The following is an 18,586-nucleotide window of genomic DNA, read 5'->3' as shown; positions in this document are numbered from 1 at the left end:
GATTGAGGAATACAGATGCAGGAGAGGACAGTTCAAGAACTCATATGTCAGAGAACTTAGATGGAATTCTCTTGGTGCAGTATGGCAGTGATGGCACTTTTTCCATGGTGGTGGCAAAGGAAGGCATGCAAAACTCCTTGGCTCTCAACAGCCTCCAATGTCTAACTTCTTCCAAAGCCACAGCACTTGTGGTCATTTTCCTTTTGCAGGTTTACAACCTCTGAGGGTGCACCTACAGTGTAGAAATAATGCAATTTGATACCACATTAAATGTTATAGCTCCATTCTGTAACATCCTGAGATTTGTGGTTTTACAAGCTCTTTAGCCTTCTCTGCCAAAGACTGCCGGGGCCTCACAAAACTACAAATCCCAGGATTCTAGAGGATGGAGCCATGGCAGCTAAAGTTGTGTAAAACTGCATTATTTCTACAGTGTTGATGCACCTTATGTTGAGATGACAGCAGTTCTGTGTGCAAAGTGTTATGTTCTGGAGCTGCATTTTGGCTTAGTGACTTACAGGAATGTGAAATATGAAGGCTAAAAAAAGTCTCCAAAATGGTTCATTGTAGAACTAGTTACAAAGTTACAAATTTTAATTAACATTTTGCAATGTCTTTTTAGCAACTACATGCATTGTTTATTATCTCTCTGCTTCCTTCGTGTTACTATTTGGAGGAGGCATTTAAGACTGATAAAGGATTGGTTACAGAATCTAGCTTGAAGATATAAGGTCCTATCTCATCCTGAAAACTGAGCAGAGTTAGCCCTGGTTAGTACTTGGATGGGGGACCATCAAGGAATACCAGTTGCTATCGGCTATATTTAAGAGGAAGGCAATGGCAAACCACCTCTGAATATTCCTTGCCTAAGACAATCCTGTGAAATTCATGGGGTTGGCATGCATCAGCAGACAACTTGAAATCAAAGATATACATGCAAACATAAGAGAATGACATACAATTTTAAATTGAGCTGAGGTTGAAAAAAAACCCCTCTCTTTAAAAAGTAATTAAAATTTTTATTTGATTTATCAACAAAATTACATTGTTTCAACTCATATTATTTGTGAAATATAACTTAATGATATCCCAAGTAACTAATTATAGATAACTTTGTGGCTTGTAGTATGTAACTTCCAAAATGTGTGCATGATCTCTAATCACTGACCACAGTAGGTGGGGTATCCAAAACATTTGAGAGCCAAAAGTTTCCCAACACTGGTACACAAGACCCTCTATAAGAGAAGAAGGAGGAAATCAATGCAGGCCATTGACCATAATACACATTGTATGTGTGAAGGGGTATCAGGGATTGCCAACCTATCTACCTGCCTCCTCTTTTGCGGCTTCTGCCAAACTGGAGAAGCTGCTGGCTGCTGTGCTGGACAATGATGAGAGGAGTGTGCAACTAATGGGTCACAGGGCTGCAAGGAGATACTGAAGGCTTAAAGGGTGGTGGTGGTATGTAATAAAAATACTGAGACAGTAACTGGGAAGGAGCAATCGGAGTGTTCCAGGGGTGATGGGCATCTCCCAGCCTTGCATGAAGGCTACAAAAGGAGATACAGGCAAAGGAATAAGGAAGATGTGAAGCTGAAGCCTTTTATGGCTGGCATCTCTAGTTTGTTTGTGGGTTTTTTGGGCTACGAGGCTGTGATCTAGAAGAGTTTATTCCTGACGGTTCCCCAGCAGCTGTGGCGGGCATCTTCAGAGAATGCTGGCATGGAAGACAGTGGGGTATATATACTGTTGGTTGAGAGGAAGTGATTTACATGTTAATCAGGGTGTCCATTTAATTAATAATCCATTGTTTGCTGAGAAACCCCCTGACCCTGGGTGGCTTTCATTTGCATTTGCTGGATCTTGATTTTGGTGTTTTTCAGGACTGGTAGCCAAACTTTTCTTACTTGAAGGGTTTCTTCTTTCTTGTTGAAGTTGTCTAGACGTTTGTGGATTTCAGTGGCTTCCTTGTGCATTCTGACCTGATAGTTGTTGGCACGGTCTTGAATTTCAGTGTTTTCAAATAGCATTTTATGCCCAGGATGGTTTATAACATGTTCTGTTACTGCTGATTTTTCTGGCTGATTCAGTATGCAGTGTCTCTCAGGTTCCTTGATTTGTGTTTGAATGCTGTGTTTGGTGATCTCTATGTAGATTTGTCCGCAACTGCATGGCATGCGGTAAACAGGATACTGTGCAGCTGCAGACAAGTTGACATAGGGAGGTTTTCTTCTGTACTAGAAGGGATCCTCCTGTCAAAGCTGTAATAACTCTACAATGCAGCTATCCTTGATGGGCAACTCCAACTGTAGTGAATGGTTCTCTAGGGGTTGATTCTGCACAGACTGATTCTCATCCACAAGCTGCACCACAGAGAAACATGAGGAATGGGGGACATCCTGATCCTGTCCTACCTTATCCTCCTCCTGGCAGTCCTGAACGGGGAGAACTTGTTAGATCTCATTTTGACTTATTGTAAAGGACGGAAGGGATAAGAAGGCTGGACTTTTGGATCTGTGTAAAGGTTTGAGACAAAAAAAATAAGTAGAATGGAATTCATAGTAAAACACTGGTGCATTTACCTCATTAGTAAAATCTGGACATGGAGGGCTTTGATTTCCAACTCCTTGTGGAGAGCATAACAGTATGCATGAAATATTTCAACAGTGAGGAAGAGAAAGCACACTCTGCCCAAATTCATATCTGAATGAGGCTCTGATATGTGTTGCAGTGTGTTTCCAGTTAGGCAAACTACCTAGTTGTTGTTGTATTAAAAATCATTCAGTTAGGGATTTTTTTTTCTATAGGATGCAAAAAGGATCCTGAAAAAAGTGATGAAATCTGTTGGGACTCTTCAAGGGGGAAATAATTTCCCTTGAAGACTGGTTTTTTAAGGCTTTATTTTCATTCCCATCACAGTATCTGTTCTGAAAGACTTTTCCCCTTTTATTTTCAAACCAAAAACACCACTTTTTTCCCCCAATTTCTCAGTTTCCACTTGTTACCATGGCACCACGGAGGGATCTGTTTGTGATGCCCGTACCTCTGTGTGTGTGTGTTTGTGTGTGTATGAGTGAGTGAAAGGGCTTTGAGTTGCTAAAGTTCAAGATAACAAGGGCTATTTCTAAGCCTGTTGCCAATACACAACTAGCATGGAGCAGCTGCCAGAGGCAACAAGGTCTTGGACACTGAAAAGGGAACCGATCGGTAAGGTGCTTACTGAGCTGTTTCAAGCTCATTCTGTCAGGAAAGGCAGGAACGAGGGCTGGAGGAATGGAAGCAATGTCAGTTGAGCTTTCAAAAACCTTTTCCATGACTAAATTGTTTTAAGAGAGGCCACAATCTTGTACCCAGTTAATACACAGTTAAACCCTCTTAACAGAAATAGGTTTTTAACCAGCAGGAATTAGGCAGGGCTGTGCCAGAGGGACAAAAAGAGGGATGAATTCCTTAATGTGTGATTGTTCATCATTGTTAAAGTTGATCTAGAAATTTAGCAAGTGCAAAGAACAGTTTCTGGTGATGAGGCACAACAGATAACTGTTAGATGACAAAGATAGGTCATGATACATACCAGAGGTGCCTGCTGCATTTTCTGCTGCAATATTTTAGCTGTTATAGCTGCAAGCCAACCAGCCAGTATTTTATCTTACTAGCTGACTCAAATGTTGTCGTCTTTACCAGGGGCAGAACTGAGAGGAGGTATCGGCTACATTTCAGGAGCCTGCCTGTGCCATGAAGACTGTGTCTTGTGAATGTAGGCAATGCAGAAAGTATAGGCAAGCAAGCTGGATAGCTAATTTCTTCAGAGCAGAAGAACAGGTTCCATGGCAAAACCCAACTTCTGCAAACTCAGCTTTTCAGTGTTCAAGTGTCAGGGATCACAGTGCTTTAACATAAGCAAACTGTTTTGATTAGTCGGGTGCAATATTAAAATTTGGCAGATTCAGCCTGGTGTAGTGGTTTGAGTGTTGGATTATGACTCTGGAGACCAGGGTTTGAATCCTGGCTCAGCCACATAAACCCACTTCTTCAGTTCTCAGGGGAATGGAGAGGAATCTAAGGCAAGAGTGCTGCCTTGCAAAGTCTGTATTTTCCTAATTATTTAGGCATTGCTTAGATGGGATTTTAAGCATTTTGAATGGTTTACTCTTTGTAACTGTGGTTGCTGCTACACTTGTCATGTTTAATGATGTGACCAGAGGCTTTCCCTTTTAACATCATCCTTGTGCCATCTGTAACACAGAACGTGTCACTCATCTCCAGGTCTCCTGTCCTGGCAGCCCTATGGACCAGTCACTAGGAAAGACAGAGTTTTGGTCTGTCATGACATTGAAAACATCAAGTGCCTACTTGTCCCTGATGATATCAAATCTCAATACTGCCTCCTAAACTGGGGACCATCACATTCATTTTCTAAAGTGTTCTCGAACAGCACAGCTTTTGAGCTGGGAACTAAAGCTAACAGTAGACAAACATGTACTTGAGGCCCTAAGCTATGCCAAGTTTAACATTGTTTCATAATATTATGCCAATGTATGTCATGTAAAATTGAATATTTATTATTTATTTTGTATTTGGGGCTGATTGTGGGTGTTGTAATTAAAGACCATCCTGTGGCCCCAAGTTGTAGCCTATGCATAAATCTGGATTTGACTAGGTACCACGCATTTGTCTGAAGATGCTTGTAATGCTTTGTTGTTGTGTACCTTCTAGTTCCTTCCAATTTGCAATGACCCTAAGATAACCTATTATGGTTTATTTTTTGGCAAGGTTTGTTCAGAGGGGAATTCCTATTGCCTTCCTCTGAGGCCAAGAGAGTGTGACATGCCTAAGGTCACCCCAGGGATTACCATGGTTGAGTGGAGATTCAAACCCTGGACTTTTGAGTCATCATCTAGTGCTCAAACCACTATACCATGCTAGATTTCCCCTCTGAAGATACCAAGCCTAAAAGAAATAACTGTAAGGAAATACCAAAGGTCCCTCTTGTCAAATTTCCCCATGGCAGTAAAGCAGATTCCTATGTCTCCCTCCAACAGCTGGGATAAAGACCCACACTGTCTTTGGATGTTGAAGCTCAATTTGGCCATCATGCTTAATAGATCTATCCTCTGTTATTTTCTCTAGATAACGTCTTTCCCTCATTCTTTATGGGAGGAGATCATCTGAACATTTTTCTTTCCTCTCTCTCCTTTCAGACTGACTTTTGGAAAAGATGAATGGCTTTTCTGGGTGGGTAGGTGCTGGAAATGTGAAATAATATTTGCACCCTTTTTTGCATCCCTGGTGAAAAAAAGGCTGGCTTAAACACAATTTATCACTCACGTGAAAGCAAAAGGAAAGAAAGAAAGAGAAAAGAAAAGAAAAGAAAAAAGGGACTTTCTTCCATAAAAATCAGTAATAGCAAGTGTCTGTGTGTGTGTGTGTCTGTATAAATATGGGGAAAAATAAAAAATACACCCCCTTGGTGTCCAATGGGATTTGGTTCCAGGACCTGCCATGAATACATAAATCCGTGGATGCTCAAGACCCCTTAAATACATTGACATATTAAAACAGTGTCCCCTGTATAAAATGGCAAAATCAAGGGAATTTATATATTTTGAAAATATTTTCAAACTGTGGATGCTTGAATCTATGAGTAAAAAATCTGTGGACATGGAGGGTGGATTGTACATAAAAACACTCATAATCTTATCCATTTAGAAGATTTATTTTAAAAAAATTAAACCTTGTATGTGTGAATAAAATAACCAAAAGATTTATATTCTATCTATGTGCATACACACCCCCCCTCACACACACACGTGTGTGTGTGTGTGTGTGTGTGTGTGTGTGTGTGTGTGTGTGTGCATATGCACTACTGCTGCCCACAGGGCATAATCCAGCAGGAAACTGTCCTCCTTAAACCCTTTTCAAAAGAACGGGAGTGTTGCAATCTGGAGCCACAATTAAGTGCTGCTATTAAACTAGGCCTTGTAACATCCTGGAAATGCTGGAATATCTCTTTCCTATATGGAGGAACAGACCTTGGTTCATTGACTTTAGCAATCTGACGTGCGGTCCATTAACTCCCCTTTGTTTGGTGACATCTATGTAATATTTGGTGATCTATCAACTGGTAACTCAGGAGTCGGTTTGCACTGCCACCCCTGTTCCCAAAAATAAAAGGAAGTAGGAATGGGATGGAATGGGATAGAATGGAACAGAGGAAGCTGTGGATAGAATACAAATAATGTGTCTTTAGCCTGAGCAGTTTTTATGCTTGGACATTATCCTCCATCATTGGCCTTTTAATATAGCTCTCTGGTTGAGTTATAAGGGTTGTTAAATATGAAGCTTGCTTTAAAATGAGCCCTGTCTTAGCCAGCTTATTTTCGAGGAGGTTTTGCCATCAAAATGAGATGCCTTGGCAGCAGACGATGGCTCTGTTTAACAGTGCCATTCAAGATTTGGGATCAAGGACATGTGGGAAATTCGAAACGTCAGATAAACTGTGCATGAAACAAGGTTACAGAGTGGTTGATGGGGAAAGCAAAAAAGGAAAAGGAAAAGGTGCTAGAAATGGTTGGGCATTAAAAGATGAATGTTTGCAGATAGTTGAAATTGGCAGAAAGGTATAATGTCACTTCAAATTTGAAATACGAAAGTCTTGATTCAACGTTAAAATCTGAGTACTTTGTGGTCCAAAATGAAATAAAGAATTAAGGGAGAGGATGGAGTTCTGGAATTTTGTATTCATTTAATATTAGATGAAATGGAAATTGTATATGTGTGTTTAGATTTTATAGGTGAGTACTTGGAGTCTTACCTAGCCTGCGAAAGGGTGCATAATATGGAAAAATGATGACTGGTTTTAAATATTCAGTGGTCAACATTTTCTGTAATCTGGGGCAGCAATCTGCCTATTTTCAACCCCTAGGACCACTGTCAATGCTGCATGCTAATCCCCCCCACCCCCCACCCCAAAAAGTAGAAATGGTCAGATTATATAGTTTTTAAGGGAAGTAACAATTTTAGGCCTTTGCAAGGTCTGGGAGTAGGAAGAATGTCCTCAAAATGAAATCTCATGCTCTTTGAAGTTTCTTGTAATGCAAAATGTCCATACTGGGGAATTTCCCACAGCAATGAGGAGAGAGAGGTGCAGTGTACTCTTGTGTTACACAAACCTAAGTTGAATTTCTTTATAGTAAATGAGGATTTGACGGTGGCCTGTACATGTTTACATGCCCAGTTTGTAACCTGAAAACACAGCCCACTAGCTATGCAATAAAAATTTTGGGGAGAAGTTCTTGATTCCTCTTTGTTTTGATAGGTAGGAAAACTAGGGGTGTGTCAAGCCTGCATGTTGTTGTTGTGTGCTTTCATGTCATTTCCGACTTATGTTGATCCTAAGGCAAACCTATCATGGAATATTCTTGGAAACATTTATCTACAGAGGGTTTATCTTTACCTTTTTGTGAGGCTGAGAGAGTATAACTTATCGAAGGGAATCCAGTGGGTTTCCATGACCAAACTGAGATACAAACCCTGGTCTTCAGTCATGATCCAACACTCAAACCACTGCACCACACAGTCCCCAAGTCTTTGTAGGGCTACTACAATTGGTCAGTGGGCTATAACAATCTTGACAGATCCCACATCATGCTTGGATGAAAATAACAGCCTGGAATTCACCATATGTATTTTGTGACTCCTCTGTAAATTGATAAACTTCTCATTCTAAGGGAGGAGGATAATGAGAAAGTCAGAAGAAAGTTGCATGAATTTGCAACAAAGTTAGGTCTGCAAACTATCAATGGCTGTGCTCGAGGAATTTACAGAGATGACCAGGGATGAAAATGGTGTTTGGGTACCAGTGGGGCAGTTTAACAAAACTGAAGCTGTGTAAGTCTGAAATAATTGATATTTTTGCCTTTGGAAAATCTCCAGAATGGATCTGAGGGTTAAGGTTAAAATTTTAGTTGGAGCAAGATGCCTGAAGCACAGCCCTTGGATCCAGGTAAAGTGCTGACATTTTCCTCTTGGGAGAATTGAGATACTGGCTTCTAGAAACTGCTGCTCACAGCATTTTTCTCCCTCTTTTTTAAGGAAGAGAGTGAAGACACAAGATGATTTAGAGTTACTATAAAATCTCCTCTTGAAAGTTCCTTTTCTCTTTCTTAATCCACAGGTGCATAGTGGATAACCGAGTGACCAGGGTAGCCTGGCTCAACCGCAGCAGCATCCTTTATGCTGGCAATGACAAGTGGTGTTTGGATCCCCGAGTGGAGCTTATCGCCAACACCAAAACTCACTATGCCATCCGGATAAATGATGTGGATGTGTACGACGAAGGGCCCTATACCTGTTCTGTGCAGACGGACAATCATCCAAAGACATCACGAGTCCATCTCATTGTACAAGGTAAGGTCTTGGAGAAGCCAAGGCTCTAGTCTACTCTAAAATCAGTGGTTTTCAGTGTCTTCTATGTCAGTGGAACAGCAGTGCCAGTTTGAATTTTAGTCTCGAGTTCAGTTGCAGAGTGCGGAATCTATTTTGGGAAGAACTCCATGAAATTAAACTTCTGTCCATAATGGACTGGACAAGGACAAACAAACTGAAGCTTAATCCAGACAAGATAGCGGTGCTTCTAGTTAATCAGATTAGGGGATAAGGAGTCATCTTGTGCTGGATAAGATTGCTAGTGTTTAGGGTCTGGAACTGACTCTCTAGTTTTTGTGGGAATTTATTGGGAATTGTTGTTTTTAATGCTATTTTAAGGTGGGAGGGAGATAGGTAATGGGCTTTTATATATTTTGTTATGCTTTTTACTTGTGGCTTGTTGTATTCTATTTTTATTGTTCTTATGTTTGTTGTTACCCACCTCAATCCAATACAGGGAGAGGCGGGATTCAAATAAATATTATTATTATTATTATTATTATTAATTATTTATTATGACTAGTGCACCAACTGCATTCATTTGCAGAGGTGACATATCTGGCCATAGTGGCAGGAGATAATAAGGGTGCAAATCTAGTTTCACATCTTTTAGAGAAATTCTTGCACATTTCTTTATAGTTGGACTGGAAGGAATTTGAGATTAAAAATAATAAAATAAATGGAGGGATTCTGAAACCCAGGGTTTTGTATGCTTAATTATTTAAAACGTGGGTATGGATAACTCTGTAATTAGCCATGTTAGTGATGATTCTTGGGAAATTTTCAAAATTTAATACTGATGTGGCAGGCAAGTAAAACATGATCACCTTCATGATTAGAACATCTATTAATTCTGGCAGAGCACTTTCTTCAACCCATACTACTCTTCCTTCAGGTTTCTCTTTCCCAGAGACTCCTGGGAGTTTATCACATGTGGGAAAATTGGGAGTTTAAAGAGGCATTATCCAGTGATATTCATGAGAAGCGGTGAAGATTTTCAGACATATTGCAATTAAAAGTGACTAATCCCAGGAATAATCAGGGAATAACCATCAACAAATCATTCATGGGGAAATCCCATGAATGATTTGTTGCTCGTTATTCCCTGGTTATTCCTGTGATAAGTCATCTTTTATCACGATCGTGTGTGAAAATCGTTACTATGATCATGCAAATATCACTGGATAATACCCATTTATACCCCTGATTTTCCCCAATTTTCTCCATGTGATAAAGTCCCTAGTTGTGCCTTTTCACCAGCTTCTTTTTTATGGACTCCTTCTCTCTTTTCTGTATCTTTGAATTTTTCTTCCTAATATTCAGTCTCCTTCTGTATGAGATTTTAATTTCACCCAGCTGACAACTGCCAGTTCTCTTTCTGAAACTGTAATACAAACTGTAGTATCCTAAATAAATTAGTGTTCCATGTCAACACACCACCTCAAGTGTGTCAGAAGCTTCATCACCTCAAGTATAATATAATATAGACTAAAATACTGCAATACTATTTCTAGTCCTCATATTTATTCAGATTCATTTGAAACTATGGAAACAAAGCCAAACAAATATTCATAAACAATGGAACAAGAAGAAGGTCAGATTAATTTCCAGATTCGGTTAACACCCCATCACCTCTCTCTCTCTCTCTATCACACACACACACACACACACGCACGCATGGTGCATCTACACTGCAGAAAATATGCAGTTTGACACCATGTTAACTGCCAGGCTCCATCCTATAGCTTTCTGGAATTTGTAGTTTGTCTTTGGGAGATAAAGATAAAGGCCTTGTGACACAACAAACCCTAGGATTTCATAAGGTGAATATACAATACTTGAAGTGAACCTTCAGGGTTTTGCTTTCCCCCATAGTTAAGTTACTCACTCTTAAGTATGTGATGTGAAATGCAAAATGTCCTATTGGGTGAACATTTCTATTGAAAGTGTCTGCAAGGGTGTGTGTGAACAATTGAACAAGCAAACTTATAGGATGGGGAAGTGCAGAAAGGGTGGTGTTTGCAAAATGCTGAGCTGCAGTAGGTTTTTTGAACAAGAATTGATAGGCATGGGGGAACTTTAATCCCTTTCCCACCAGCCATTTATGTAGGAGTTGGCAGGGAGCCTTCTTAGCACGACACACCAGCTTGTGTATTGGAATCTCATCTAGAGCTAATTTTCAAATGCTGATGGGTGTATTGATTTGGAAACAAGCTGGACTAAGAAAGGCATTGGTCTTGTACACCAAGCCGACCTGAGCTAATCCATTGTCGATAGGCTGGGGTTGAGCATTATTGACAGATTAATGAATAGGACGCCAAAAGCAAAAAGCAAAAAAATCAGGGCCCTTTCCCCTTCTTTTACTCCTTCTTAAAGCAATCAAGAAAAATAAATAGAGCAAAATCCCCTCCTTTTCCTATCACAGTTGCCTGTGAAAACAATTTTTGACAACAACAACAGCAACAGCAACAGGTGTGGGTGTGTTCGAAGCCTGGGCATTTTCTGTTTATCTGTCCAAGTTTTATTACCTGCCTGCTTCCTGTAAATCAAAGCCAATCACATGTTGAAGGAAATGTAAAAGCTGCAATCGGAAATCCGAGGCACTATAAATTATATTGGATTCTTCCTCGCGCTGGTGCCATGTGTCCTGACCCAAATTCTTGATATCTTCTGGTACTTACAATCAATCCTACCCATTTGCTATTCCCCCCGTTCTTCTCTTCATATACTGTGTTAAGGAAGATATCTGGTTTCCACAAGAGAGCAATACACTCTGTCAGAGAAAGCTTTACAGGAGCTTGTTCTTGAAGGTGCAAGTTACCCTGTCATCCAAAATGGGAGTCTCTCTTAACTGCCTTTGAAGTTAATTGGAATTGGGAGTATTTGGAACAGTATAGGCTCTTGAACGTATATATGTGTGTATGTTGCCGGTTGATAACTTGTAGGCATTTCTGGGGCAAACTGAAGTTGCTTCAGAACAAGGTGAGGCAAAACTATGTAGTTTGTAAGGGAAAGGTATTGGAGGGAAATAGTATTATGCATAGTTTTAAAAATGCAAAGATATACAACTGGACACAAAAGTGAGACTCATACAAGCCATTGTATTCCCTATTGCCATGTATGGATGTGAGTGTTGGACTGTTAAGAAAGAAGATAGGGAGAAAAATAATTCATTTGAGATGTGATGCTGGAAAAGAGTGCTGAGGATGCCATGGGCAACCAAGAAGATAAATAAATGGGTCCTAGAGCAGATCGAGCCAGAAATCTCCATGGAAGCCAAGATGACAAAATTTAGATTGTCGTACTTTGGACACATCATAAGAAGGCACGGCTCAGTGGGAGAAAATGCTAAAAAAGGTGGAGGGAAGTAGAAAGAGAGGAAGCCCCCATGCAAAATGGATAGACTATTAAAGAGATCATGAGTATGAATTTGCAGAACTACGCATAATAGTGGAGGACAGGGATCTTTGAGATGTTTCATCCACAGGGTTGCCATGAGTCGAAATTGACTCAAGGCAGTTAACAACAGCAACAAAATAGTGTTAACCACATGAAGTAGGTTGAGTAACTGCAGTAAAACCTGTTGTTGTTGTTGTTTTGTGTGCCTTCAAGTCATTTCCGGCCTATAACAACCCTAAGACTGTGTGGTTTTCTAGGCACATTTCTTCAGAAATGATGTGTCATGGCCATCCTTTGAGGCTGAGAGATTGTGACATGCCCAAGGTCACCCAGTGGGAGTAAAACCTTTGACAAAAGCAATAAGAGGCTGTAGAACATCTCCCCTTTGTTTAGTTACTTTTATAGCTATGGGGGCCCGGGCACATCTTACTGAATGGGGGAGGATGATGGTTTAGGTAAGCTTAATTCTGTGCCTCCTACTCCTGCCATGTGCTTTAATGTGGATGTTGAGGAGACCACACAAGAGTGTATTTTGTACTACCACAGATCACCAGTTTATTATAGTATTTGGACAGTCAGCTCTTCATATTTGCAACATCGACTTGTGTGGGTTGATTATTCACAGGTTTGGATATTATGGCCTCTCTCTCTCTCTCTCTCCAGTGCAACTCTGCTAGATGTTGGCCATAGAGTCACACTGGTGGTTCATTACTAGAAAGAAAGGAGGGGAAACCCACTTATTTGGTCATTTGTAGAACTTTCAGCATGATACCATGGTCAACTTCTACCTGGTGTCTGGAAGAACTAGATATAGAAAACCTAAATTGTGTGCATTTTTATTTGCATTTTCCCCACTTTCACAGAGGTCCTGTGTCCGTAACCCCAACAAATGTGGAGGTCTCATGGTAATGTAGATTAACTGTTTTAGTTACTTCTAAGAAACCTGAAAGTAAAAAAGCTGCTTTTAGAAAAATTTAATTGCAGTGATGGTGGCTTTAGAACTGCAGCTCTAGCAAACTTCATTCCAAAGGCAACTTGCAGGGCTTTGTGAATAAACACAGTGCAATTGAAAGATGTTAGATATTTAAATTTGTTTTCAGTCTTAGTTTTGGCTACACCAAAAAATGGAACAGTTAGTTCAGCTCTTATAAGAACTGTTGTGTGGGAGGCTACCTTATACTTACTCAGAAAATGTTTTCTTTTCCACTCAGTATTACAGACAACAGCTTTTCCCAACTTGGGAAAAGAACTTGGTGTTCTTCAGCCGTTCTGATCTATAACTCCTATCTGCCCTAGAAAATGAGGTCAATGACTATGTTTGATTACTAGTCACAATCCAAAGCATCTAGAAAACACAACACTGGGGGACTTAAGATGACTTATGGTGGTCCAAATTGTCAAACCCTTTTCATAATTTCATACAGATGTCTTTCCCAGTCCTGCCTGGGGACTGGACCTTATGCAGAGAAAGTAGGTGTTCCACTTTTGAGGTGTGGTCCTTCCTTGATATTATATTGTGAATATAATTTTTGTAGTTTAATTTAAGGCACACCACTTGTTAACAACAATAAAAAGATAACAAAAACAAACAAACAAACAACTATCTGGAATGTCCAAGGAAAAAATCACTGCTGGGGGAGAATACAGTTCTACCTAATGCAGGATTCTGCTTCCTAGAGCTACCAAACCGCTGCTCCTCGGAAATCTACCGATGAGACTTGAAGACCCAAACTATTCTCTGTACTTTGATGGCAATCTGCTGGTAATCTTTGAACAGTACTAGACCTGGCCAGTGGTATCACTAGGGGAATGCAGAGGGTGCAGACTGCACCAGGTGATACCCTAGGAGCAGGTGACACCACTGAACCCCAAACATCTGCATTTCGACAGGAATGGGCTGTGACATTTGCCTGTATCTCTTTAAAATGCTGAAGAGATGGTGTCAGGCTCAGTGGGAGGGGAAAGGAGAGGTCCCAGGTTTTTTTTAAAATAAAATTTTAAATTTGGTGTGTGCGTGTGTGTGTGTGTGTATAACAAAATTATTTAAAAACATCACATTTTACCAAATTTTCACTTTAACCACATGAAACTATGTCTATGTACATACATTTATTCCATGCACATGATGCTGTAATTTGAAGTCATAATTTTAATTTTGCTAGTTGTTTATGTCATAACTATCACCATGACATTCAGTGGTATACAGGAATTACGATTTATGAGTAAATTGGTACAAACAACATTGCTAAGAATTCTGTATGGTATTGTAGAGGAAGAGGTCAGTGATTGGGGTGACACCATGAACTGCTGCACCAGGTGACACCAATGCTAGTGATGACATTGGACTTAGCTCTGAGATTTGGGGGATAAAACATGAGAACTAAAGGAGGTCTCTTGTGAGGTTTTGGACAGGGTTTGTAGAGACTGGTGAGGTTGAAAAGGTGATATAACAAGGGACAACCCCTGGTAATATCATTAAATATGATACATCAAGCATCAATCAATGTTGCACAGAGGATGACATTCAAACCGAAAAAGGCAAGCTAACGAAGGAAAATGTATAAGTACCCTAGCTCTGGATGAGGATATTTCATCCTGATATCACAAGAGTAGCTATTGGTAAGCCAAATGATGATTATATATGGGCACCTGCTTCATACAAGCCCCATTTATGCCCTTCTAGGAGAGATAGCTCACATATGGTCTCTTGCAATGCCAATGGCCATTCTGGTAGGAAGATTATGGGATCTATTATGCAAAGAAGTAACTTTCCCAGGCATTACTGTCTTACACAATTTTCCCAGAAATGCCATAAATCTCCAGTGTATTCTTAAAAGAAACCAACTGGCACTATCCTGGGAAATTCTCACCATTCAGGAAAGTGGGAACACACAGCACTATATTGCTGTACTTAGTGAGCAGACAACCATAAGCATTCCCAAGTCTGTTTCTGCACATTTTAAAAATGTGTCTGTCTTTTAATGTGTCTGGTTCTCCTCTTGGAAGCTCATTTTTACAAGTGAAATGTTTTGATATCAGTGTTGGCTCTATTTGTTGCTTTTGTTTTGCTTTATGGGTAAAGTGTTCCATTGCTGCGGTTAACCACCTGTCCGCACAGAATTTGCTTTCATTGTGTTATGTGGAGCCGTGGAAGGCAATGGATAGGCTTAGCCAGCCACAACTAAAGCAAGAGTACAGAAGGTAACAGGACACATTCAAGAGAGCTTTCAATCTTTTTCTCTTAATGACAGGAAAGGGCAAAATCCTTCAAGTGAAATAACTAAAGGGACATTTGGCAAGCAATTAAATTCTGCCCTGGGGCTGGCAGCATCCTCTGTGGAAATCAGCCTCCAGGGGCATGGAGATTGCACCCTTGTGCCAGTTTCTCTCCTCTGTTTCTTTGAACCATATTGATGGATGAACCTGTTTGAAGGGTCTGAAGCACAGAGTGCAAAGCTCTTAATATTTTGCATAGATTCTCCTATTTCTTTCAGCATGCACAGGGCACTAAAACAGTAATCTTAGACCAACGTACCTTGGTATTATCCTTTGTATTCTCAGTAGGACTTACCTCTGAATAGATTCTAGGTTAGAGTAGTGGAAACTTATAAATGACCATTCAATGTTAGACTTTTTGTTGTTGTTTTTAATTGGTTATTGATTTATATGATTACATTTATTTATTGTTTGTTTGTTTGTTGCTCTGGGACTGGCAACATATCCCTATGGGACTAATTTTCAAGAGAAGGAAGGGCATTCTTCCTGTATTTCTTTCCTTAGACCTACTTCCTTTCCTTCCGTTACCCAGCGAGCAAGGATTAGACAAAATACAGAGCCAAAAAAGCTGCACCAAAGACATTGGATTATAAACTCAAAAAGAAGGCTCCATACAAATGCTTTGCTCTTTCAGAGAGCTTTTCTACCTGCATAAGGCACAGGCCATTTAAACTGTGCGAGGATGGCCATTCCTTGAGCTGATGGATTAAAAAAGGGGAGCAGATATAAAAAATGAGAGGAAACCAAATTGTATTTGTGTTTGTAATGCGCTCTAAAACATTCTCAGTGGCTTGTAGGATGCATTACGGAAAGTTTGCCTTATCTCAGGGGTGGAAATGGACTTTGTGAAGGACTGTGTGCCTGCTAGAGTTTAATCTCACTTAGACACAAGAATTTGCATGATCGAAAACAGTGCAATTTTAACAAGAAATGCAGCAAAAAGGGAGGGGAACTTTTCCGTGTTTTGTTTTTCAACAGTCTGAGGGATATTTGTGCTTTCTGTCTTCTTATCACTTTTCCTGTCCCTATCTGCTCTTTCTTTTGTGTCCGAAGCAACTAATCGCCCCCACCCCTTTTGTTTGGTTCAAATGAGTTTTCCCACTTCTTCTGTGCACTGAGTTAATCTCTAAATCCTGGCCATTGTTTGATAGTTAATTACCTGTCTGCTCTGGTTGCACTGCGACAGTGCTGCTCAGGTGAAGAGAAAAACCTCTGCACTCTTGCCTGCTTGTGAAATTACAGATGATGCTGGAAAAAAGCAGGAGGAGGCTCCATCTTGCATCCATTGTCCAATGGTGGTTATGAAGGGCACAGTTGTCCATGTCTGAAGAGTTTCCAGACAAGTAGAGAGCGTTTTTGTAGAGAGCAGAGCCAGTTCTCTGTGTATGATGAGTCAACTTGTCTTTTGAGTTTCATTCTCTTATGTCTACTTTAATCCCATTTTGGGAGAAGGGTGGGATATTAATTCAATCCAACAGATAGATACTCTCCTATGGTCCAGTCCATCAACAGTTGGTTGAACAAAGACTATGACTTCCTGGCACACTAGACAAATTACAACACTAGACATTCTTAGCCAGTTTATTACATCTCCTTTCTGCTTCTCAGCCTGCACACACCGCATCCCAAAACTCCCTTCAACATTCATGTGGCCATCCATGCACCCTTTTGCAACATCTTTCCTCCTTCCTTTGTCCCTCAGCAACCATGGTTAAAGCTGAACTTGTTGCCTCATCACCATAACCAAAAGTTTTGCATTTCCATAGGTATTCCTACAGTCTGATTATAAAATTGTTTATAGTATTTAGTTATTTATCCTAATTATTTATGCTACCTGAGCATCAGGTCACTCCATGCATCTGGGAAAGTAGGCTACTGTATATACTCATGTGTCAGTTGACCTCAAGTCGAGGGCAGTTTTGGGGGTCAAAATCATAGATTTTGATATGATCCATGGATGAGTGGAGGGTCAAACACTGGGGCATGTTATAAAAAATCTAAAGAGGAAAACAAAGCACCACTTACCTCCCTCCTTCTCTCTCTCTCTCTCCCTCCCTCTACCTTTACCACTAGCACTTCCAAGGCTCATGGCTTGCAAAATGGAGTAGAAACCTCTCTCTCTGTTTTCCCTTACCACCAGGATTTCCAAGGCTCATGGCTTGCAAAACTGGATAGAAACCTTTCTCTCTCTCTCTCTCTCTCTCTCTCTCTCTTCCCTTACCACAATGATTTCCATGATTTCCAAGTCTTATGGCTTGCAAAACGGGGTGCAATCCTCGGCATGCTCTCTCTCTCTCTCTCTCTCTCTCTCTCTCTCTCTCTCTCTCTCTCTCTCTCTCTCCTCACTAGCTGTTTGTTAGCTCTGGCTATGAAGAAAGGCTGAGGGATAAGTCAAAGGGAGAGAGAGAGAGAGGAAGAAAGAGAAAAGAGAGGAGAGCATGCAGAGACTCAAGCGAGAGGCTAATTCTCCCTCTCCCCCCCTTCTCTGTCCCTTGTTTCACTAGCTGTTTGTTAGCTTTGGCTAGGAAGGAAGGCTGAGGGATAAGACACACACATTCACACACACGCACACATACACAGAGGAGAGCACACATGAGAGCCAAATGAGGAGCTGTTTAAAGATCTTAGCTACAAAGGAAGGGTGAGCTCTTCTTTTAGGAACTTTATAAGCAGTATTAACTTATTGCTCTGTGTATAAGCCAACCCATGATTTTGGAGTCCATTTAGGGTCATAAATTTCTCAACTTACAGTTGAGGATAAATGGCAAGTTTACAAAAGCTTATAATATAACATCTTTCACACAGTTAGTCTCAAAGGTACTTTAAGATCCCTTTGCATACTGATATTCCAGATTAATATGGCTATGTCTCTGAATTATGGTTATGTTATATAAGATTATTGTAGGTTATCCCTGTGCTGTTCTAGGGAATTGAGTGCCAAGGAGAGTACACATGTGGTTCAAGAGGTCAAAACATTTATAAACCAAGATAAGCCAGGTTCATTCCCTGTTACAGACAGCCAAAATAAAGCTGCTTCAAGTCACAGTGGAGGTATGGTGTTTCAATGATGCATGCATCCTAAGAGTCCAGAAGTCACACCAAAGCCATGCTCCAGCCCTAAGGACTGGAGCGTGGCTTTGGTGTGGCTTCTGGACTCTTAGGACGTATGCATCATTGAAACACCATACCTCCACTGTGACTCGAAGCAGCTTTATTTTGGCTGTCTGTAACAGAGAGCAGAAATGTGATCAGAGCAATCTCTGCTTCCAGGTTAGGGCTAACATCTTCTTCTGCCTCCAAGGTGGAGCTGCCAGTTACCTCTGACCTGTTGTATGGGTTTTCCTCCCTCAGTTTAGGATGCCTTCCCAGGTAGGACATGACTGACAATACTCACAGTCAAACTGATCCTGTATGTGCAGAAGACTTTGAGTTAAATTCCTTATATCTCTAGGAACAAAGATCAGGTGGCAGGTGCTTTGGAAAG

At 40.5% G+C, this 18,586-nt stretch overlaps 1 protein-coding gene across 8 annotated transcripts in view; it reads left to right on the top strand.

The window, feature by feature from the left end:
* The window catches only part of NTM (neurotrimin), a 950,706-nt gene that overhangs the window by 768,519 nt on the left and 163,601 nt on the right, over positions 1-18,586 (top strand). For all 8 annotated transcript variants that reach the window (XM_089537558.1, XM_089537557.1, XM_089537560.1 and 5 more), the window contains exon 3: positions 8,177-8,409. In XM_089537558.1, the coding sequence (XP_089393684.1) occupies positions 8,177-8,409 (233 nt within the window). The remainder of the gene's footprint in view (positions 1-8,176; positions 8,410-18,586) is intronic.

Source organism: Sceloporus occidentalis, unplaced genomic scaffold (genome assembly GCF_023333645.1).
Source record: "Sceloporus occidentalis isolate IW3139 unplaced genomic scaffold, rSceOcc1.0.p SCAF_9, whole genome shotgun sequence".
In the NCBI taxonomy this organism is placed as follows: Eukaryota; Metazoa; Chordata; class Lepidosauria; order Squamata; family Phrynosomatidae; genus Sceloporus; species Sceloporus occidentalis.
This window is presented reverse-complemented; position numbering and strand designations above follow the sequence as displayed.